This window comes from Rana temporaria, chromosome 2 (assembly GCF_905171775.1).
Source record: "Rana temporaria chromosome 2, aRanTem1.1, whole genome shotgun sequence".
In the NCBI taxonomy this organism is placed as follows: Eukaryota; Metazoa; Chordata; class Amphibia; order Anura; family Ranidae; genus Rana; species Rana temporaria.
The window spans coordinates 321,449,295-321,472,707 of record NC_053490.1 but is presented as its reverse complement, the minus strand read 5'-3'; the positions used below and the strand labels follow the sequence as shown (position 1 = coordinate 321,472,707).

The window sequence follows — 23,413 nt, the reverse complement described above, 5'->3', positions numbered from 1 at the left end:
GTCCGATGAAAACGGTCTGCGGACCGTTTTCATCGGACACTTTCGCTCGTCTGTACAAGGCCTCAGTCTGAGCTGTCGTATCTATGCGCCTGATTCTAAGAATCAGTTCTGCATAGATTTGTATTAGATCCGATTGGCGTAAGTCTCTTACGCCGTTGGATCTTAACTGCATATTTACACTGGCCGCTTGGGGCGTGTACGCTTATTTACACCTAGAAATATGTAAATCAGCTAGATACGCGAATTCACGAACGTAAGCCCAGGCGACGCAGTACAGATACGCCGTTTACGTTAGGCTTTTCCCGGCGTAAAGTTACCCCTGCTATATGAGGCGTAGATGCGGCGTACCAATGTTAAGTATGGACGTCGTTCCCGAGTCGAATTTTGAAAATTTTACGTCGTTTGCATAAGTCGTTCGCGAATAGGGCTGGGCGTCATTTACGTTCACGTCGAAAGCATTGGCTTCTTGCGGGTTAATTTGGAGCATGCGCACTGGGATACTTTCACGGACGGCGCATTCGCAGTTCGTAAAAAGCGTCATTTACGTGGGGTCATATAAAATTTACATAACACACGCCCACATCTACCACATTTGAATTAGGCGGGCTTACACCGGCCTATTTACGCTACGCCGCCGCAACTTTCGTTTGAGAATACGGCACTTGCCTGTTAAAGTTGCGGAGGCGTAACGTAAATAGGATATGTTACGCCCGCACAAAGATACGCCATTCTACGTGAATCCGGGCCCATATCTCCTCTTCTGTGAGTGTTTACATTTTCTGTGATGATCCAGCTCCTCTACCAATTTATTCACCTCCCTACATACAGGCGTGTATGCAGTTGCTGGGAGAAAAGCAAAGATAACATTAATGATTGTCACTTGAGCCACCTGAGAGTCTTCTGGGACTGCTGACATCACATTTAAGTTAGCAGTGCCCAGCAGCATTTTTAGGGCTTTTGGGTGCCTACAAAAGAAAGACTTGCACTCCTAAATATCATACATAAAATATGTTTAATGCAGTGATAATGGATTATATTGTAAGAAATGGATTGATGACAGGCAGGTCCTTCATCAGAAATTGTGGGGCCCCTTAGACAGCTTTATGCCTGGGCCCCCTTTCCCCCGGGCCTGACCACCAACCTTCCCCAGGGCCCGCCCACTAGCCGTCCCGCCAAGTCCTTCAGTGCACACACTTTTATTGCAACACTCTTACAACGTCATATATGAAAATGAACAGTGTAATATTAGTCATCGGTGCTTTCAAAGTTTAACAGTAGGAAATTATATTTTGCCGAAAAGAGACATCCCAGACCAGCAGCTGTACGCTCTCAGCCCCCTCACACCTGTACGCTTGCAGTCCCCCTCACACCTGTATGCTCTCAGCCCCCCTCACACCTGTATGCTCTCAGCCCCCCTCACACCTATATGCTCTCAGCCCCCCTCACACCTATATGCTCACAGTCCCCCTCACACCTGTACGCTCGCAGTCCCCCTCACACCTGTATGCTCTCAGCCCCCCTCACACCTGTATGCTCGCAGCTCCCCTCACACCTGTACGCTCACAGTCCCCCTCCTCACACCTGTATGCTTGCAGCCCCCTCACACCTGTACGCCCGCAGCCCCCTCCTTACACCTGTACGCTTGCAGCCCCCTTCACACCTGTATGCTCTCAGACCCCCTCACACCTATACACTTTCATTCCCCCTCACAACTATAAGCTTGCAGCCCCCGTCAAACCTGTACGCTCTCAGCCCCTCTCACACCTATATGCTTTCAGCCCCCTCACACCTGTATGCTCTCTGCCCCCTCACACCTGTATGCTCTCTGCCCCCCTCCCACCTGTATGCTCAAAGGCCCCCTCACACCTGTATGCTCTCAGCCCCCTCACACCTGTACGCTCTCAGCCCCCCTCACACCTGTACGCTCACAGCCCCCCTTACTCCTGTACACTCTCAGCCCCCTCACATGTGTATATAGGGCACACACACACGCGCACACACACATTTACACAGACACACACATATATACACACACATATGTACACATACTGTATGTACACACACACACAGACATGCACACAGGCACACATGTGTACATAGATCCACACATGTGAACACAGACACACGCATGTGTACACAGACATACACATGTACACAGACACACACACATGTACACAGGCACACACATATGTACACAGACACACACAGACACTCACACACACACACGTACACATGCACACACATATGTACACAGACACGCAGTCACACACATATTTACACAGACACAGACACACACACATGTACACAGATACACACATATGTACACAGACATATGACAGGGTCTCTTCAAAGAAGAATGTAAGAGTGGTAAGGCAGCCAGAATTTTCCATAATGTGCAAGTATGCAAAATGGCCCCCATTGCATTTATCTTTGTGGGTGGTGCTCACACAGCCAGTGCAGCAGTACAGGATTTTGCACGTCATTCTTCTTCCTCTTTGGAATGGCTTCCAGACAGATCAGACATCAGAGCAATTCCGACTGGCCAGAGCTAGTACATAACAAAAAAACAGCCACTTCTTTCAGAGGTCCTCCACAGCGGGATAGGACTGTGCATCAACAAAACTATAAAAATCCAGAATGTCTGGAGGATGTAAACCTCCTCAGATGGGGAATCCAAAGAAGCTCCAAAGAAACAGACAGGAGGGCTCAAGCACCAATGAATTATTTTCGCTAACGCACTAGGTGCTTGTGCCTTCCTGTCTGTTTTTTTTAGTGCTAGCACATGACTGTTTTGACCAATCAGAATCATGCTGATCCATCCCAAAAACCCTACAACAAAAAAAAGGAGGCAGAAGAGTAATCCACTACACACACAAAAGATAAGTGCAGCAGCCATGTAATGTGCTAGTTCACCTTTAAATTTTTTGTGAAAAAGTGACCTTACACTTTAAAGTGGTTGTAAAGGCTGAAGTTTTTTTTACCTTCATGCATTCTATGCATGAAGGTAAAAAACCTTCAGTGTAAAGCTCCCCCCTTTAGCCTCCCTAATACCTCAGCCCGATCTTGATCCAGCAATGTTCTGAATACCTGATGCACTCCCGGGTCTCTCCCTCCTGATTGGTTGAGATGCAGCAGCAGGAGCCATTGGCTCCCACTGCTGTCAATCACAACCAGTGCCTACCCACGTGCACCCACCACGTGGGTACCTGCCGGAGCATGATGGGACGGTGATGCCTATATAAATGGGATGCAAGGCGCGCTTCCATCATTACAGCGACAAGATGCGACGAGTCAACATCGGAAGAGGGGAGAAGAACAGAAGACCCTGACGTCACAGAAGACCGCGCCGGCTGCCTGTTACTAATTGAGCTAACACACAAAGATAGCAGGCAGCCAGCGCTGAAGAAGAAGGCACCGGACAGCTGGAGAAGAACCGGGGTTCGCCGAGTCAACAGCGGAAGAGGGGAGAAGATGGAAGAAGCCCCCCGGAGAGCGGAGAAGCCCCCCCCCGGAGAGCGGAAGAAGAAGCCCCCCCCCGGAGAGTGGAAGAAGACCCCCGGAGAGCGGAAGAAGAAGCCCCCCCTGGAAATAGAGCTAATAAAGAAGACAGGGGGGGCATCCGGAGCAGAATAATAAATTATTTTAAAAAGCCTTGTGTTGTGTGTTTACTAACTTTTACTTTTTGCCTCCAGGTGAATGGATAGGGGTACGATGTACCCCATATCCATTCACTTAGGGTGGGGGGCCGGTATCTGGGGGCCCCCTTATTAAAGGGGACTCCCAGATTCCGATAAGCCCCCGCCCACAGACCCCGACAACCAACGGCAAGGGTTGTCGGGAAGAGGTCCTGTCCTCATCAACATGGGGACAGGGTGCTCTGGGGTGGGGGGGCCCGCAGTGCGCCCCCCTGCCCCAGAGCACCCAACCCCCCCATGTTGAGGGCATGCGGCCTGGCACGGCTCAGGAGGGGGGGGCGCTCGCTCGTCCCCACTCCCTTCCTGACCGGCCGGGTAGCGTGCTTTGGATACGGGTCTGGTATGGATTGTAGGGGGACCCCCTACGTCAATTTTTCGGCGTGGGGGGGTCTCCTTACAACCCATACCAGACCTAAGGGCCTGGTATGCTCCTGGGGGGGAACCCATGCCGGTTTTGAATTTTAAAATTGCCGTGGAGTTCTCCCTCGGGAATGCATACCAAATGCCGTCGCTGGAATGGGCCTTTACAATGTGTGACTAACTTTCCACATTATAAAACCAGCCCTAGTTTTGCGCAGGCAAATTCGGAACTTACGCAGAAATCACAGTGATGAAATGCTTTGAAAATCTGCTTAAGTCCTCATTTGCATACGCAAAGCTGCATTTCAATGAGAAATGCCCCCAGTGGCGGATGCGGTACTGCATCCTAAAATCTGACCGTGTAAGTGTCTTACACATGTCAGATTTTCTGCCTAACTTTGGAAAAAGCCTTTTGAGAATCGTTTCCAAAGTTAGGCACAGGGATACGCAGGCTGAACAGCAGTTAAGTCTGCGTATCTCTTTTGAGAATCAGGCCCTCTGTTCCTAGCCCTGCTGAACTCTAAACTCTCACATCTACATACTGCAGTAAGGTAACTCTCATTTCCTTAATGTGTTCTCTGGGATTTAAAATATCTGTAAAAAAAATAGTGTCGGAAACTGAAAAGTTGTTAGCTGATTTAATCTCCATAAACCCAACTGTAATTAAGTAAGCTGAATGACTTTTTAAATCAGTAGGCATATATATTATTGTCAGTTCTTGGAGGCGCAGAGACTTTTAAGCACCTAGTGTTCTGTGTTCCTCCAGGTGCAGATACATGTGTCTTCCCTTAGAAAGCAGATGGCGGTTTTCAAGTCTTACGCAGCACAAGGTGCTGTTCATCAGCAGAATGCCAAAATACCACAGTGTCCTTTTTCATAGCTTGTTCTTAGCTATTTTCATTTCACACCCTATAAATAACTGTCTGCTCCTGAAGACAGTTAGCGCTTAATTTACAAAAAGTCAAGTTTATACTCCCTCCCACGCAAACAGAATGATCTTTATTTTCTTATGAAATTCTGAGCATGTACACACTTATTTGCATGGGTGAAAAGGGCCATACTCAATAGGCGATCTCTGGGAATATAGGTTACTATGGACAATTCACAGACCATTTATTAAAGCAGAACTCCTAATACTGTGGTATTAAAAGGTATGTTTTAAAACTAAATACAGAAATAATTAAAGCAGCTGTAGAATATATATAATAGCCTAAAAAAATATATTTTGTTTTAGTCAGCCAGATACTATATGAAAATGCAACCCAAAGTGTGTGTGTCTGGGGAGGGGGGGGGGTTCAAGCAGCACAGACAATTTTACTAATCTAGGAAACAGTGGGCAGGGCTGCAGAGGCAGCTCTTTAATTAGGTAAATTAGGTGGTCGCCTAAGGCTGGGTACACACGGTCGAACATGTCCGCTGAAACTGGTCCGCGGACCAGTTTCCGCGGACATGTCCGACCGTGTGTACGGCCTAGCGGACAGGTTTCCAGCAGACAAAAGTTTCTTAGCAAGCTAAGAAACTTGTCCGCTGGAAACATGTCCGTCGGACATGTCCGATGGTTAGTACACCTAATCGTACATGTCCGCTGGTTATGACGTGTAACCAGCGTCCCAAAATCCCACGCATGCGTCGAATTGATTCGACGCATGCGTCGAATTGATTCGACGCATGCGTGGAAGCATTGCACTTCCGTGTTTGAGAACGTCAGTGTCTTCTACGTCACCGTGTTCTCTGTCCGCAGGGATTTTGGTCTGATGGTGTGTACACACATCAGACTAAAAGCTCCCAGGAGACATGTCCGATGAAAACGGTCCGCGGACCATTTTCATCGGACATGTCTCCTCGTGTGTACGGGGCCTAAGGCCTCACACTCATAGGGGCCTGCAATCAATCACTGATGTCGGCATCAGCGGCCCGTTGGGACTCTGTGGCCCAGGGACTGACAATTCAGGTACTGCCAGAGGGCCCTGGTCTGGGTCAATAGTGGCCTCATTATGGAGCTTTCCGGTCCGGTGGCAACAGGTGCAGGGCACGGGACAGTAGAGGCCTCTAGGTGGCGGTAGCAGCCAGATGACATCACCTGGCTCCAGGTGCCATCTCTACAAGGCTTGCGGTTGGTAGGTCCATGTGGGACCCTAAGGCAGCTGAGCTGCTCCTTCAGCCTGCACTGCTCCCCTGACCTCTCTGCACCTGCCTCCCATTCGATTCAGCAGTCAGGGCCGGGTGGCTGAAGCTATTCAGCTGCCCCATGACTGTGAATAAGTTCCAATCTCCTGATGCTGCTTGGCCGACTGGAGAGAAAGTGAGTGCCCGTGCAGCCTCCCCTTTGTGTCTAGATAAAAGGAGCAGTGGGGTGGCTAGCGGCTGCATATAAAGGAATAGATCTTTCCATATTCCTCCAGCAGCTGCTAAATGCCTGCAGGAGGGAGAGGAGGAGAAGCGTCATTCAGCGGCTGCAAGAGGAATGTGGAGAGATCAATTCCTCTATATGCAGACACCCCACCGCTCCTCCTATCTAACTTCTTCTGAGTCCCCATGTTCTCTGACCCCTCCTTGTGCTCTCCCACCCCCGCTTTTCAGCCCCCCGGGCTCTTCACCCCCATTCTTTATGCCCCCCTGTTCTCAAGCTCTCCACAGCGCTCAACAGGCCCCACCCCTCAGTGCTCTTCACATTCCCCAGTGCTCTTTTCCCCCCAATGCTCTCCAGATCCCCCCTGCTCTTTGCCCCCCAGTGTTCTCCAGCTTCCCCTTGCTGTATCTCCTCCCTCTTTTTCCTCTCCCTCTTTCTGTTACCTTCCTTTCTCTCACCCCCTCATTCCCCTTTCTATCTATAGCCACCCCTCTCTTCCACAACCTCTCTATCTATCTATCTATCTATCTATCTATCTATCTATCTATCTATCTATCTATCTATCTATCTATCTATCTATCTATCTATTTCTCTCTCTCTCTCTCTTTCACCAGCCCTTTTCTCTCTTCCTCACCCCCACTCTTTTTCACCCCCTCTTTCTCACCCTCCTTTCTATATCTTTCCCTCTCTCATCACCCCTCTCTCTCACACCACTAGGGATAAGCCCGATGTTTGAGTTGAACATAAATTGGGGTGTTGGAAAAGTGGGGTGTTCGCGGCAAATTCGAAAGCCGCGGAACACCCTTTAAAATTCTATGGGAGAAATCGCATAATTTTAAAGGCTAATATGCATGGTATTGTCATAAAATGTGTTTGGGGACCTGGGTCCTGCCCCAGGAGACATGTATCAATGCAACAAAAAGTTTTAAAAATGGGTGTCACAGACCCCCAAAGCATCCTCCCCATGTTGAGGGCATGTGGCCTGGTAGGGGGCGCTCTCCCCTCCCTCTCTTTTCCTGCAGCCTGCCAGGTTGCATGCTCAGATAAGGGTCTGGTTTGGATTTTTGGGGGGACCCTACGCCATTTTTTTTATTTTGGCACAGGGTTCCCTTTAATATCCATACCAGACCTGAAGGGCCTGGTGGTATGGAATTTGGGGGGACCCCCACACATATTCATACCAGACCCAAAGGGCCTGGTATTGGACTGGGGGCAACCCATGCATTTTTTTCAATGACTTTTATCTGTATTGCGGGACCCGACAATTTATTATAGCCGCAATCAGTTTCAAATGACTTGTTTTCCTTTTCTAAACACAGCAAAATGCACCACTTTACAGGCATGCTATAGACACCCCCTAGGTACGAAATTTAAAGAAATATTTTACTTTTATTGTTTCATTTTAAGCATTAATAAAATCACTGCTCCCGAAAAAAAAAAAATTGTGACAATATCATGCATATAAGCCTTTCAAATTAGAACTTTAGATTTTTCATGTTCGTGTTCCATAGACTTTAACAGTGTTCGTGTGTTTGAACACATTTTTTGCCTGTTAGGCAAGTTCTGGTGCAAACCGAATGGGGGGTGTTCGGCCCATCCTTACTCACCACCCCTCTCTCTCTCACCACCCTCCTTCTCTCTCTCACCCCTCCCTCTTACCCCCTCTCACCTGTATCTCTCCCTCCATCCCCTCTCTCACTCCCTTTGTCTCTCTCCTTCTCTTGCTCACCCTCTCTCTCCCCCTTTCCCTCACCCTCTCCCTCTCACTCACTCTCTAACCCTCCCCCTCTCACTCCCCCTCTCTCTCCCCATCTCGCTCCCTCCCCCTCTCTCTCCCCATCTCGCTCCCTCCCCCTCTCTCTCTCCCTCCCCCTATTTCTCTCCCTTCCCTCTCTCTTCCTCCCCCTCCATATCTCCCTCCCCTCTCTCTCTCTCCACCACCTCTCTCTCCCGCCGCCTCCACTCTCTATCCCTCCCGCACTTCCTCCCCCTCTCTCCTCTTCCGCTCCATTTGCTGTGCTGGGGTCCCCCCACTCTACTTCCTCTGTGCATGTGGTATGATTCAGTGACACCCCTCCTCATTCTTCCAAGGCACAGGGGAAATTCTTAGAGGGTTTGCCACCTTGCTTGGTCCCAGATGTTTTATTGACTGCATATGTCTGATGGGTGAGGAGGGTGCCTTTGAAGTGGTGCTGATGAACTGTGTGCTAGATCCGTGCATCTTTCTGCATTTTTATTGCTTGATTTTTTTTTTTCATTTAGGGGCGTGAGTGGTGGCCTTATGTGTACGTTTTGCCTAAGGCCTTACAAAGCATAGAGCCACTTTTGGCCAGCTGTTTCCTGAAAAGCTGTAGGCTTATGTATTATCAGTAAAAATGCTGATAGCCACACCCCCTTCAAAGTAGGCACAGTCTGTATAGGGTAACAATGCTGCTTTTAATTCATAAGCAGTGAAACAGTGTTATACACCATAACTGGAAGATGCAGGAGGTGGATTTCACCGGCAGGAGCAACAAATATTTGTGATACTGTAGAAGGGAAATAAAGGAAGATATTACTTACAACTACTGTAGGTGCTGCAGCATTTTTTTTTTTGGGGGGGGGGCATATTTCTACTTTAAAATAATACCTGATACTTTTGCCATGAAGAGTCCTATCAGACCTTCCTGCCTTAGGGTTACAGGTAGAGATGTCCCTGTCATCTGTGTGCCTACTTTATCATTCTGTCACAAAAGATTTGTATAGGTGTACTTACTTATCTGACTGCTGCCTGTTGTATTGATTTAGAGTGTTATTCATCCAGGATGATGGTGAACTGTTCCACAAAATTATAGAGGAAATGATGATCAGTGATAACTGGCGAGCAATCATTATGAATGTGTACATGTGCATTTCCAACCAAGATTGGGAGCACACATGCTGCTAGAATATTTTCAGGTTAGCTAGCTGAGATCTGTCTCATACATATGTTTATGCACACACTTTCTGGCTGAGTCTGGCTTCATAAATTAATTAGTGCTCTGTTTAATATTTTGCACTTATGATTTTCCATTATAACTGAGAAAAAAATATGAATTCGCTCATTAGCCTATAAATAAATGCTTTGCTGTCTCATTGCCCTAATATATTTTCAGTGGCATAAATGAATTGCCAATGTACAAATTCTTTAAGTAAAATAATAAATCATATTTATGCATCATGATGTAATGCAAAAACATATATATATATATATATATATATATATAGATATATATATATATATATATATATATATATATATATATATATATATATATATATATATATATATATATATATATATATATATATAGTATATATATATATAGATAGATGTATATATACACTGTTAGCCGGATTCAGTTAGAGCGGCGTATGTTTAAGCCGGCGCATCTCATATGCGCTACGCCAACGTAACATAGAGAGGCAAGTACAGTATTCAAAGTAGGCATGTAGTGGGCAGGCTACATTTAAATTAACCGTGACCCCATGTAAATGAGGGCCATTCGTACGACGCATGCGCGTGCATGCTCAGAATCACGACGCAAATACTCCCTACGAAACGACGTTGGCTCAATGCTTTCGACGTGAACATAACCTACGCCCAGCCCCATTCACGTACGCTTACGCAAACAACGTAAAATACGACGGCTGTTTCGTCATCCATACCTTGCATGGGCTACGCCATCTTTTTGGTGGTTTATCTTTACGCCGGCGTATGTCTAACGTAAACGGCGTAGCTTACTGCGACGGGCATACGTACGTTCGTGAATCGGCGTATCTTGCTCATTTACATATTTGACGTGTAAATCCACGTACACGCGCCTAGCGGCCAGCGTAAATATGCACATAAGATACGACGGCGTAGGAGACTTAGCCACAGTGAGGCGTATCTCATTTTAAGAATGCGCGCAAAGATACGACGGCGCACATTCGGACTTACAATGGCGCATCTACTGATACGCCATCGTAAGTCTTTCTGAATCCAGGCTAATTATATCTATCTACATCTATCTATCTATACAGTATCTCACAAAAGTGAGTACACCCCTCACATTTTTGTAAATATTTTATTATATCTTTTCATGTGACAATACTGAAAACATTACACTTTGCTACAATGTAAAGTAGTGAGTGTACAGCTTGTAAAACAGTGTACATTTGTTGTCCCCTCAAAATAAGTCACCACACAGCCATTAATATCTGAACCGCTGGCAACAAAAGTAAGTACACCCCTAAGTGAAAATGTCCAAATTGGCGAAACATGTTATACTTATCACCTCTGTGCAGTTGGTTTTGCACAGAGCAGCCCAAATCCTCCACTTCTCGAGACCCTCTTTTCTGCTCCTAGCCTCTTCCTCCTTTGAGTGTCCCTCAGCCAGCAGCTTGCTACAGGGGGCACCCAAGCCGAGTCAGAGCTCCTTGTATCCATTTAGACACGGATCCCCAACCTGGCCCGTCCCCTCTCTCCTCTGATTGGCTGACTGACTTTGATTGACAGTTGCAGGAGGCAATGGCACCGCTACTCTGTCTCTGCCAAACAGGAGGAGTATACTGGATGGCTGAGGGGATCGTGTACATCAATAAGAAGAGAAGGAGCTAAGGTAGATAATTGGGGTGTGCTGGGGGGGGGCTGCTACACACATAAGTGTTTTTTAATCTTAATGCATAGAGATAAAAAATTGTCTGCCTTTACAGCTCTTTTAAAGCAAAACTTATTTTTTTTTAATGCAAACACTCTGAAATAAAAAAGTGCATGCATGAAAATTTGCAAGACTTTTCTAGGTCCCCTGGCTGCTGTGCAGCACAGTGCAGAACATGGTATTCCCTCTAATTTGATTCTTATTTTAGACATGTGTTTGGTGGTTGGTAACAATGCATGGTTAAAACACATTTTTCCCACTCCCAACAGGTCCCCCTAAGCTATAAAGGCAGCCATACAGGGATTAAAACATGCAGAAACTGCAACGGTTAAAATACTGTCCACCAAATGTGACCCATTCAGGTGAATAGGACTGCTCTGCAAACTACCACCAGCCATGGTGGCATGGGCTTTTACAGGTTAAAACAGGAGGTGAGAAGGTGACACAATGGGGCTGGTTTACGAAAGGCAAACCCACCTTGCACTAAAAGTGCAAAGTGCACTTGAAAGTGCACTGAAATTGCACTTGGAAGTGCAGTCGCTGTAGATCTGAGGGTGACATGCAAGGAAAATAAAAAACAGCATTTTAACTTGCACATGATTGGATACAATTTAGCAGAGCTTTCCCTCATTTCAGATCTACCCCTCAGATTTACAGCAACTGCACTTCCAAGTGCACTTTCAGTGCAATTTCAAGTGCACTTTGCACTTGTAGTACAAAGTTGATTTGCCTTTCGTAAATAACCCCCAGTGCCTCCTCACCTCATGTCAGACATTCTTTGAAAAGTGACTCACAATGCTCTTTAGTCAACCATAACTGCATTGAACATTTTGGCTCCTCCCAGTCCTGTCCTGTGTCCTCCCTTCTCGATTGTTGACAGCTTCATTTTTTAAATCAAGTAACAGAAGCTGATAAAAGAGCAGAAGTGGACAGGATTAGGGAAGAATAGGGCTGTCCTATTACTCAGTGTCTGGCAAAGAATAAAATAGTTACTACAGAAAACTTCCTATTAGGAGAAAATTGCATTGCTTCCCATATTGTAGCACTCTTTCATCAAATCCCACTTTTTTTAAATATATATCAGGCATAAGTTAGCACATATTTGTAAATATACATCAATGCACATTTTTTTAACTTAAGCAATTTCCAAGGCTTTGCATTAAAAGAAAAAAAATAATTTAGTTCTGTTTCAACTTATTCTAACCTACCGTATATATCTGAATATTTGTCTTATACTAAGCTGGGAGCAGCAGCAACATAAATATTAATGCTTGAGCGCCCTGGTAGTTCATTGAGAACTACAAGCCATCTTCTGCAGTTGCAGGAGGAACTAGCAGTTAATTCATTCACAGATCACTGTGAATGAATGACAAGGCTGTGCAGGAAAAGCCCCGAACAAAATGTGACAGTGCGTGTGGGAGAGGATCCCCTGCCCGCTATCACGGAGGGGTGAGTGGGTAGGCGGCGGTGCTGCAATATTAATATTTTACATGTTACACCCTAACTACCGATGTAACTTGTTACTAAAGGTGAAATTATCCTTTAACTTCCACAGAGAGTCTCAATGAAAGCTAATAAATTTCCAGAATGAGTTATGTACCTATTTCAGGAAATATATAAATGTACATGTGTGTCTTTTATTTTTTGTTTATCTATACAGTTTGTCTAACTACTTACTGTACTTCTTTTGGCCTCACAATATTACCCCATTACATTCTTAATATATTTTTGAATAATCAAACTTCAAAAACATATTTAAAAAAAAAATTACATATACCAACATCATATCATACTGACACCAAGCTACTTTTGAAGGCTGGAACAATCATTCATGCCTCTGGAACTATTAGCACTGATCCTAGTTTCCTATACCAATCCCAGCTTCAACTCATACTATTTCTTTCTCTGCTACAGGCCCTTCACTGCTACTAAATCTCCAAACAAGCTCCCTTATGCTGTTTGCTCTTTAACATCCACAGGGCAACTGGGAGTTGGATGAAGTATTAACCTTACTGGAGACCAGTCAAGCTGCAGCAGCTTTATTGTTTATTTTTAACCCCCTGAAAAACAGTCTAAACACAGCTGAAGGTCTCTGCTATGTACGAAACACAAAACATCCTTTAGTATTCCTGTGAAAGTCACAAAGCTACAGGCTGTAAGTTGCCGAGCATACCAAGAGTACCACTTTGTCATTCAAATGGGACAACACAGTTGATCAGCAAGCACATCGATACAGCTACAATCACCCTAACCATTCCAATGTAACAAATAAATAATGTACATTTGTTCTTTTTAGCCTTACCTTTGTTGTTTTGACTTTGTTCCCACTACTACAACTCCAACCTGTCAAGTCTGGTAGAACTTTGCAGTCTTCTCCTTCTAAACAAGGCTGCATCTGACACCACCATTTCTGGATAACTATAGAAGCTGAAACAGATAACACATGGAAACGATTAGTGAAACATAGAAGTAAATGTGATATGTAGAATCTGTGGCAGCTTATGTCAGGCATGGTTTAGGTATTGGTATTTTTATTTATTTTTATTAATGGCAAACTATAATGGTCTTTGGTTAACAGGCATTACTGAATGGGGTGGTGAGGGTTTTTAGGGGTTAAAAGAAGTAGTGAGGAGTCAACATAAGGCCTCCTTACCACCTGTCAAACATTCTCTGAATGTGATACACCACGGATCGTTCTTTAGAAGGTGACACTTGTATAAATAAGACTTTAATGCAGCCATCACATACACTATATTACTAAACGTATTGGCACACCTGCCTTTACACGCACGTGAACTTTAATGGCATCCCAGTCTTAGTCCGTAGGGTTCAATATTGAGTTGGCCCACCCTTTGCAGCTACAGCGGCTTCAACTCTTCTAGGAAGGCTGTCCACAAGGTTTAGGAGTGTGTTTATGGGGATGTTTGACCATTGCACAAAGCAAGTTTCATAAAGACATGGATGAGAGAGTTTTGGGTGAAGGAACTTGACTGGCCTTCACAGAGTCCTGACCTCAACTCAATAGAACATCTTTGGGATGAATTATAGCGGAGACTGCGAGCCAGGCCTCCTCATCCACATCAGTGCTTGACCTTACAAATGTGCTTCTGGAAAAATGGTCAAACAATAACAGTAACAATGCTGTAAAAATACAGTAACAATGCTGTTTCTTCATACATACAGTACAGTGAGTGAGCATTTTCAACAGGTAGTGTGTTATTGGCAGAATCCCCAGGTGACAATAAAGTGGAAAAAGTGTGAAAAAAAGGACTGTCATTCCCTGGTACAAATGTGGGCAGTTGGTGCAGGATGAAAATAAGTATAGAGCAAGGCATGCATTCTTGCAAGCAATGTTATCTTCTTTAATAAAAAAAATCTCTTAATTAATTCATTGATTTATTGATTTATTTGGTTTTTGGGCAGATAGTGGAATTCCTAGCTCCTGTTTGTGTATTTTATTTTATCTCTTGTATCTCAATTAGGACCAAAGCAGGTGGCAAGTGGGAGTATAAATCCCAGATTCCAGTGATGAACCACACTTTCTCTGAGAAAGTCTTTGCGCCAACTCTTAAGGTCAACCCTTACTGCCCTTTGATCACGTAGAGAGATTTACTGGTGTATAACCACCCTAATTTTAAACTACACAAAACTCAAAAAACAAACAAGCATATTCTGTATGGAAATGCACTGATTAAAAATAATGTGCAAAGTCAGTAACAAATAGCAACCCACCAGATTTACCTAATTATCATCAGTCAATATAAGACCACATTTATGATTGATTGCTCTGATTTACAGCTTTGCACATCCTCATTGTTCTTTTCTTTCTTTCTTTCCTTGCTAAATACATTTGATAGAGATTATAGATAACTTCCACAAATTATAAACTGCAAGTTGGTACCTAATTTTTACACATTGTTTTATCTTTTTCAGTTCAAGATTTTTTTTTTTAATGCTGCTCTTGATTTACATTGATGTTTACAGTGTAAATAATGGTGGGTGTACGTGTAAAAAGGATTGATATATTGCTATGTGGAGTGCTAATTAGCACATGGATGTTAATTATGCATATGAACTAGCTTCAGGAAAAGGATCTGTTACATAGATGGATCAGTAATGGGAACTGCATATGTAATAAAACATAAGAAGCATTTTCACATTGCTTTACCTTGTTTTACTTACTGAAAAAACTTGATGTTATAATATCTTTAATGCACTGTAATTATTTCCACTGGGCTGGCTAGATTTAATTAAGGCTTTGGTACATGTGTATATGAACATACCGCTGTAAGTTTATTTTATCTAGTAGCATTCACATGTCCTTATCCTGCAGTAAAAATTATTTGTGGTGCTAGGTGAACATGAAAAAATACTAGCATGCCATATAGTAGCAAGAGCAGAAACATGAAATTACAACAAAAACTTTTTTTTTTTATCAGGCCATTCCCCATGCAATGATGCAGACACTGTGGGGGTTATTTACTAAAGGCAAATCCACTGTGCACTACAAGTGCAAACGAAAAGTGCACTTGAAATTGCACTGAAAGTGCACTTGGAAGTGCAGTCGCTGTAGATCCGAAGGGGACATGCCAGGAAAATTAAAAACAGCATTTTAGCTTGCACATGATTAGATGATAAAATCAGCAGAGCTTCCCCTCATTTCAGATCGTCCCCACAGATTTAAAGCGACTGCACTTCCAAGTGCACTTTCAGTGCAAATTTAACTGCACTTTGCACTTGTAGTTTGCACTTGTAGTGCAAAGTGGATTTGTCTTTCGTAAATAACCCCCTGTGTGTATCACACATAGCAAAATAAAAAAAAAACATATTACACAAAACAAGACAAAGTGAAAGCTAATACTGAACAGCTTAAATCGTTCATAAGGACCTGAACTTTAGAAGCTGTGCCCAAAAACAGAAGAAAAAGGCAAAGACTAGTGGCAGTATTGTCTGAGAAAATTTGGTAGCTGATCATTTTTATCCCATTATTGAGTTACTATGCATTGGTCTGCACTGTGTTTCTCTGTGACTATCTTGGTAGAAATGCAGGGCTTTGCTTTCTTGTGTCAGGCCCCGTACACACGACCAGTTTCCTCGGCAGAATTCAGCTTCCGACCGAGTTTCTGGCTGAATTCTGCCGAGAAACCCGGCCGTGTGTACACTTTTGGCCGAGGAAGCCGACTAGGAGCTCGGCGAGGAAATAGAGAACATGTTCTCTATTTCCTTGTTGCTCTATGGGAGCTCTCGTCCCACCGAGCTCCTCGGCGGCTTCAGTGCTGAACTGGCCGAGGAACTCGATGTGTTTGGCACGTCGAGTTCCTCGGCCGTGTGTACGAGGCCTCAGAGCTGTCACTGCTGGCCTGATTGGGTAATATTTAAGACTCCAGTTCACAGAGCACAGCTCCATACAATGAAATAAACATGCAAAAAGATGCAAGCAGTGCAGATTTTTGTCCAGCAAACAGTAGTGAAATCATAAAATCTCACTCCAAACCTTGTAGAACTAGCAGTCAGAAGCAACAGTGGCTTAGGCGATCTTACACTGCAAATATGAAGGTGTAGACACAGAGCTATACTAAGGCACAATTAAAGCCTTAATTAAGGTAAAACAAAGCACTACAAAATTGGCAAAGGGATATTACTTACCTTCAATGTCATGTGTACCCTGGGCTGCTGTCTTTTGTGGAAATCTTCCCCCCTCTGATGCCCCCTACCTCCATCACCATAATCTTCCAGTTCTGCCTAGCTCTTCCATTCACAATGGCCATCACTACAGCGTATTTAAAATTAAATTAATCTACTGTATGAATGGAAGAGGGGTCGGCAATTGAAAGATCTGCCCCCTCCATTCATACATCATGTTTCATTCATAGAAGCTGTAATTAATGTTTTTATGAATGGAGGAGATGGGCAGAAAGGGTGGGGATAGTCGGACAATGGGTGTTATCAGAGGAGGAATATTTCTACTAAACCAGAAGACAGCAGCACAAGGAGCACATTACATTGAAGGTGAACAATGTCCCTTCTGAAGATTTACATTTTTTAAATTATTTCTTTCTTTATTTTGTTTTTTGTTTTAACTAAACTTAGTCTTTAGCTATTCTAAATGTTCCCTGAAACATAGCACAGCTTTTCTTTTTGAGTTCAGGTCAAATTAGTGCAAAAATAAGGATTTATAATTTAGTCATGTGATTTTAATTTCTCATTGGACTTAGGTGAAAATAATGTCATAGTTGTTAAATAAGTATCTTGGTGCATTAACATTATGAATTGAGCTTTTTTTTCATAAAAAAAAATCTTATAGGGACAGAATTTTAGTGTAGAAGGGACATTGGGGGTTATTTACGAAAGGCAAATCCACTTCACTACAAGTGAAGTCGCTGTAGATCTGAGGGGGACTTGCCAGGAAAAAACAGCATTTTAGCTTGCACATGATTGGATGATAATCAGCAGCGCTTCCTCTCATTTTAGATCTTCCTCTCAGATCTACAGCAAATGCACTTCCAAGTGCACTTTCAGTGCACTTACAAGTGCAATCGTAGTGCAAAATGTATTTGCCTTTTGTAAATAACCCTCATAGTGTGTTTGTTTCTGCTAGGTCTTGTCCTAAAATATGGAACAACCTCTGTAGCCGTTAATATGGTCTCTAACCTTCTTTCCTTTTTTTCACTTAGTTTGTCATAGTCACTGATAATATATACATTTTGTCAAGCAACTGACCACTTTGTAAGAAACAATTTAAAGAGATGCATCTTTTTTGAAGAGGCCTTAACGTGAGCCTATGACTATGTTTGGACATTCAAGTATTTACATATTTTAGTAAATTAGCTTTAAGACAAGCCCTCACTGATTTTCTATCTGCAGGCACTGTGGCACAATTCATCCTTCAAATTCCTTCATTCATTCCTTCATTCAAATTTCACAGCATAAGCACTAAAGTCTTTTAAGTTTAATCTCTCCGCAGTTCAGCTTGCCTCGAAGCTCCCTCCCAAAGCAATGGCTTTGTGTTTACATTAGAGATCAGAATACTTGAAGACTTTCTAAATCACTGTTTGGTAGGGAAAGCACGGTGCTTGTTCAGATGATGTCAATAATTAAATGACATGGTGACCAAATGTTCATTTTAAGGTTTATAATCGGTAAAAATGATTGTGCCTTAATATACAGCATAGCTATTTATAAAATTAAGATTTTGAATTAATTCTTACCATCTACACAAGATGGGGCTGCCCTCGTAGTCCCTGCAACTTGGCCAGGAAAACAGGAACATTTTACTGTTTGTGACCTTTCTTCAATCTTGTTCTTATTGCAGCATCTGTGAGCAGCAATCACTTCACATGTGCCTGGTTGTACATGAACTGCAAGAACAAAAAAAAAAAAGATATTTAACAAAGCAAAGAACTACAGTGCATCTCCGGAGTGTCTATGATTAACATTCTCCAATAAATTATGTAAAACATTGCATTTTTAGTATCCATTTTATTCAGAACATTTGCATTAGGGCAACAATTGTATAGTAGTATAGTGAACTGAAATCTGATTGTTATTCTGGACAGCCTGATTACTTATTTAACCTATTAAAAAAGACAGCATATGTTAATCTACAAGCTGGCAATAGTTTAGTTCTGTGTATCATATCTGATATTCAAGTAATGCCTAAGAACCTCCAACTTTTATCAGGGCCTTTGGGGTGTGCGAGCTGTGCGGCCGCACAGGGCGCCATGGGCAACAGGGGCGCCGTGCGGCCATCACAGTTTGCAGAATGTGAGTCGCAGCAGGGCCCGGCCAGCGCTACCACTAGGCGGATTAGGAAGGCAGCCACCTAGGGCGCACTGCCACCTAGGGGTGGCACTGACTTTTGCCTCACCTCTTCCTCATTGTTGCTCCCCAGGCTCCCGGCAGAGGATAGAGGGGCCCCGGACAGCCTCTTTGTGTATGTTTAGGTGACCAGGGGGTGAGGGGTGAAGATGGGGGGGGGCGACACAAGATTAGCTCACACAGGGTACCTGAACACCTAAGGCTGGCCCTGACTTTTATAATATATGCTCAAAGTACAGTGGTTATATATCAGTACATAGATGGATCTGTTTATTACAGTGAGTGGGGTCATGCTATTACCCTGTGTATGTATGCCTATGCCTGTATTGCCCAGTTGTGTATACCTGGGCAAAATTAAAGAAAAACATATGCAACACATTTCTCAAATACATGCATATTGTCTCTTTTAAAACCTTAAAAATACAGAAAATATCTGTTGATGCTGCCAGATATCCAAAAATGAGCTGACAATGTTGCCTCTGATACACTGAAATCCCAAGCACTTCTACTGAAGTTCTACTCTTCAGTACTCCAGAATTTCTCCACCTTATGCTATGAAGATAAGTAGGAGGGGTGGTTTTAACAGTCAGGCTGCCTACACACGATCAGTCCATCCAATGAGAACGGTCCAAGGTACCGTTCTCATCCATAACCGATGAAGCTGACTGATGGTCTCATGTGCCTACACACCAACAGTTAAAAAAACAATCGATTCCAACGCGGTGACGTAAAACACAACGACATGCTGAGTTTAATACTTCCAAGCATGTGTCGACTTGATTCTGAGGTTTTTAACCAATGCTTTTGCATACTAACTGTCGGTTTTGACCTATCGGTTAGGCGTCCATCGGTTCTAACATTTTTGACCGAAGGATAACTGACCAATGGGGCCCACACACCATCGGTTTGGACCGATGAAACGGTCCTTCAGTCTGTTTCCATCGGATTTGACAGACCGTGTGTACGCGGTCTCAGCGGTAAATAATCCATTTAGGGCTGAAAAGCTGCTTAGGACTTCAATGCTGAGTAAGTACTGTGTATTGAGAAAAATATGTAGACTGCTATACAGTATGTGGTTTCCTGTCAAAAATGCTAGCTGATTGGTTGTCTATTGCTTCAATACTATCTAAGTCATTGACATAGAACAGTCACATAGCAACTAAAGCTGGCCAAAAATGGATTAAAATTTGTCCAGTTCAGCAGAAACCGGACACATTTCATTCCATGTGTGGTTGTCTCTGTTCTTCAAATGTTGACCTTTAGATTAACTTCTGTCAAATGGGAAAATGTTGGAAAAATGTTGGAAAAATGTTGGAAAATATTTCTGACTACGGAAAGCCAGTATACAATATTCCAGCAAAAGGGATTCCTCCAAACACCTCACTTGTGTGGGTGGGGAAATCTGATTAAAAAAAGGAGTTATCTATTGCCAGCTTAATTCAGAGGAATGCTGATGGCCAGTTACTTAGTAATTTCTTAGGTTTTTGGAACTGGAATTGTTAGATAACAACGATTTTAAGAAAGGAGGCTTAGTACTGGCAGCCTCCATTATTGCTTATACAATCTCCCCTTAAAGAGGTTATAAAGGTAAAAAAAAAAATCCTAAATCGCTTCCTTTACCTTAGTGCAGTCCTCCTTTACTTACCTCACCCTTCGATTTTGCTTTTAAATGTCCTTATTTCTTCTGAGAAATCCTCACTTCCTGTTCTTCTATCTGTAACTCCACACAGTAATAAAAGGCTTTCTCCCTGGTGTGGAGTGTCGTGCTCGCCCCCTCCCTTGGACTACGGGAGAGTCAGGACGCTCTCTACGTTGCAGAGAACTCATTTTTCCCAGAGCTTAGTGAATGTGGTGAAGCTTCACTTTGTGGAGGAGAATCCGTTGCAAGACGAATAAAACAAACAGCATTTTTGCTTGTACATGATTGGATGTTGGAAATCAGCAGAGCCTAGAGCTTCACATTTAATAAGCTCTGGAGAAAATGACTACAACTACATAGTTTGGTTGCCTTTATTAAATCAATCCCACTGTGTATATGCTCTACAGAACTATGGGTTAGTTCTATGTCCTTCTTTAGCTGCTATGGAAAATAAATAGAGATTTTCACAAACTTTAAAATGATGATTAAAGCATCCATTTGAGTTCTATTTCTCATATTAATATAATACAAACCTTATTAAAGGGTTTTTAAAGAATACATAGAACCACTGCTTTCAGGCTCTCCCTCCTAAAGGATCTTCCTAAGAAACCTACCATACTCACATTAATGCAGTCTTGAATGGGAGCCAATTATCCTACTATTTTTTTGGGAAGTATCCAGAAGAACAGGGGAACCAAATTAACAATGAGAAAACATGCAAATAACCAAAAGAAAATGCACTTGGTGGAAGTCAAACTCCAGACATAAAGCTGCAACACCGGCATGCAGCCAATGTTAAAATTTAGTACTAGGAGTTCTATGTACTTGTATATAATTTTGTGCAAAATCGATTTTATGCATTTCATCTTAATGCATTCTATGCATTAAGGTGAAAAAACATCCGAGCATTAGCGGCCCCTCCGAGCCCCCGTTTACTTACCTGACCCCTTTGAAAGTCCCGTGGCGTGAACGTGCTGGCTTCTCGGTTGGCTTCTCTGCTCATTCATTGGTTGATTGAAAGCAGCGCAGCCATTGGCTATCCAATCCAATCATATCCAATGATGCGGCGCGCTGGGGGGTGGGTCCTAGTGATACAGTGAGCGGCTATAGCCGTCGGCTGTATCACGGGAGAGAGCTTGCATGAAGGTGGAAAGTTCTTGTGGGGGGAGCAGAGACAGCCGCCGAGGGCCCCCTGAAGACCAGGTTCGAGGCCACTCTGTGCAAAACGAGCTGCACAGTTGAGGTAAGTATGACATGTTTTTTATTTAAAAAAAAATCTCTTTAGTGTTCCTTTAACCACTTCCCGCCCGGTCAATAGTCAATTGACGTCCGGGAAGTGGTTCTGAAATCCTGACTGGACGTCTATTGATGTCCTGCAGGATTACATGCCGGAGCGTGCCTGTGGGGGCGCGCAGCGCGGCGATCGGTGATGCGGGGTGTCAGTCTGACACCCTGCATCTCCGATCTCGGTAAAGAGCCTCCGGCGGAGGCTCTTTACCATGTGATCAGCCGTGTCCAACCACGGCTGATCACGATGTAAATAGGAAGAGCCGTTGATCGTCTCTTCCTCACTCGCGTCTGACAGATGTGAGTAGAGGAGAGCTGATCGGCGGCTGCTCTCCTGACAGGGGGGTTCACGCTGATTGTTAATCAGCGCAGCCCCCCCTCGAATGCCAGCACTGGACCACCAGGGATTGCCACCCGGTGCTCAATAGAGCAAAAATAGGCACAAAAAAACTTTTTTTTTAACACAATCGATGCCAATCAGTGCCCACAAATGGGCACTGACTGGCAACATGGGCACTGACTGAAATGATGCCCAGCAATGCCATCAGTGCCACCCCTCAGTGTCCATCAGTGCCACCCAGTGTCCATCAGTGCCACCTCTTAGTGCCCATCTATGCTCAGTGCCCACCCATCAGTGCCCATCTGTGCCACCCATAAGTACCCATCAGTGCCACCCATAAGTACCCATCAGTGCCACCCATAAGTGCCACCCATGAGTGCCCATCAGTGCCGCCAAAGAGTGCCCATCAGTGCCGCCTATAAATGCCCATCAGTGCCGCCTATAAGTGCCCATCAGTGCCGCCTATATGAGTGTCCATCAGTGCCGCCTATATGAGTGCCCATCAGTGCCGCTTATGAGTGCCCATCAGTGCAGCATACCAGCGCTGCCTATCAGTGCCCATCAGTGCTGCCTTTCGGTGCCCATCAGTGCCACCTCATCGGTGCCCATCAGTGCCACCTCATCGGTGCCCATCAGTGCCGCCATATCAGTGCCCATAATTGAAGAAGAAAACTTACTTATTTACAAAAAAAATTAGCAGAAAAAAATAAAAACTTAATTTTTTTCAAAAATGTCGGTCTTTTTTTAGTTGTTGCGCAAAAAATAAAAATCGCAGAGGTGATCAAATACCACCAAAATAAAGCTCTATTTGTGGGAACAAAATGATAAAAATTTCATTTGGGTACAGTGTAGCATGACCGCGCAATTGTCATTCAAATTGCGACAGCGGTGAAAGCTGAAAATTGGCTTGGGCAGGAAGGTGTGTAAGTGCCTGGTATGGAAGTGGTTAAGCTAATCAAAGCATGCATATTTATGGAAAATATTTAACAAAAATATAATTTAGTGGTTAGACCATGTCTTTATAGCAATCGGCTTCTGACAACTATAGGTAGTTTGATATCCAAAACTGAGATTATGCTGATGAGAATAATACAGATTAAGGGGCAGATCCACTGATACGCCGGCGTACTTTCAAATTACCCACATCGTATCGTTGTTTTGAATCCTCAAAACAAGATACGACGGCATCTGGGTTAGATCCGACAGGCTTATGTCTTCGTACGCCTTCGGATCTAAGATGCAATTCTTCGGAGTCCGCTGGGT

General features: G+C 43.8%; 1 protein-coding gene across 2 annotated transcripts in view; it reads right to left on the bottom strand.

Annotated features, from left to right (window-relative positions):
- Positions 1-23,413, bottom strand: part of TAFA3 (TAFA chemokine like family member 3) — a 558,411-nt gene that overhangs the window by 71,735 nt on the left and 463,263 nt on the right. For both annotated transcript variants that reach the window (XM_040337473.1, XM_040337474.1), the window contains exons 3-4: positions 18,275-18,424; positions 13,369-13,493 (exon numbers count right to left, since the gene is read on the bottom strand). In XM_040337473.1, coding sequence (XP_040193407.1) covers positions 13,369-13,493; positions 18,275-18,424 — 275 coding nt within the window. The remainder of the gene's footprint in view (positions 1-13,368; positions 13,494-18,274; positions 18,425-23,413) is intronic.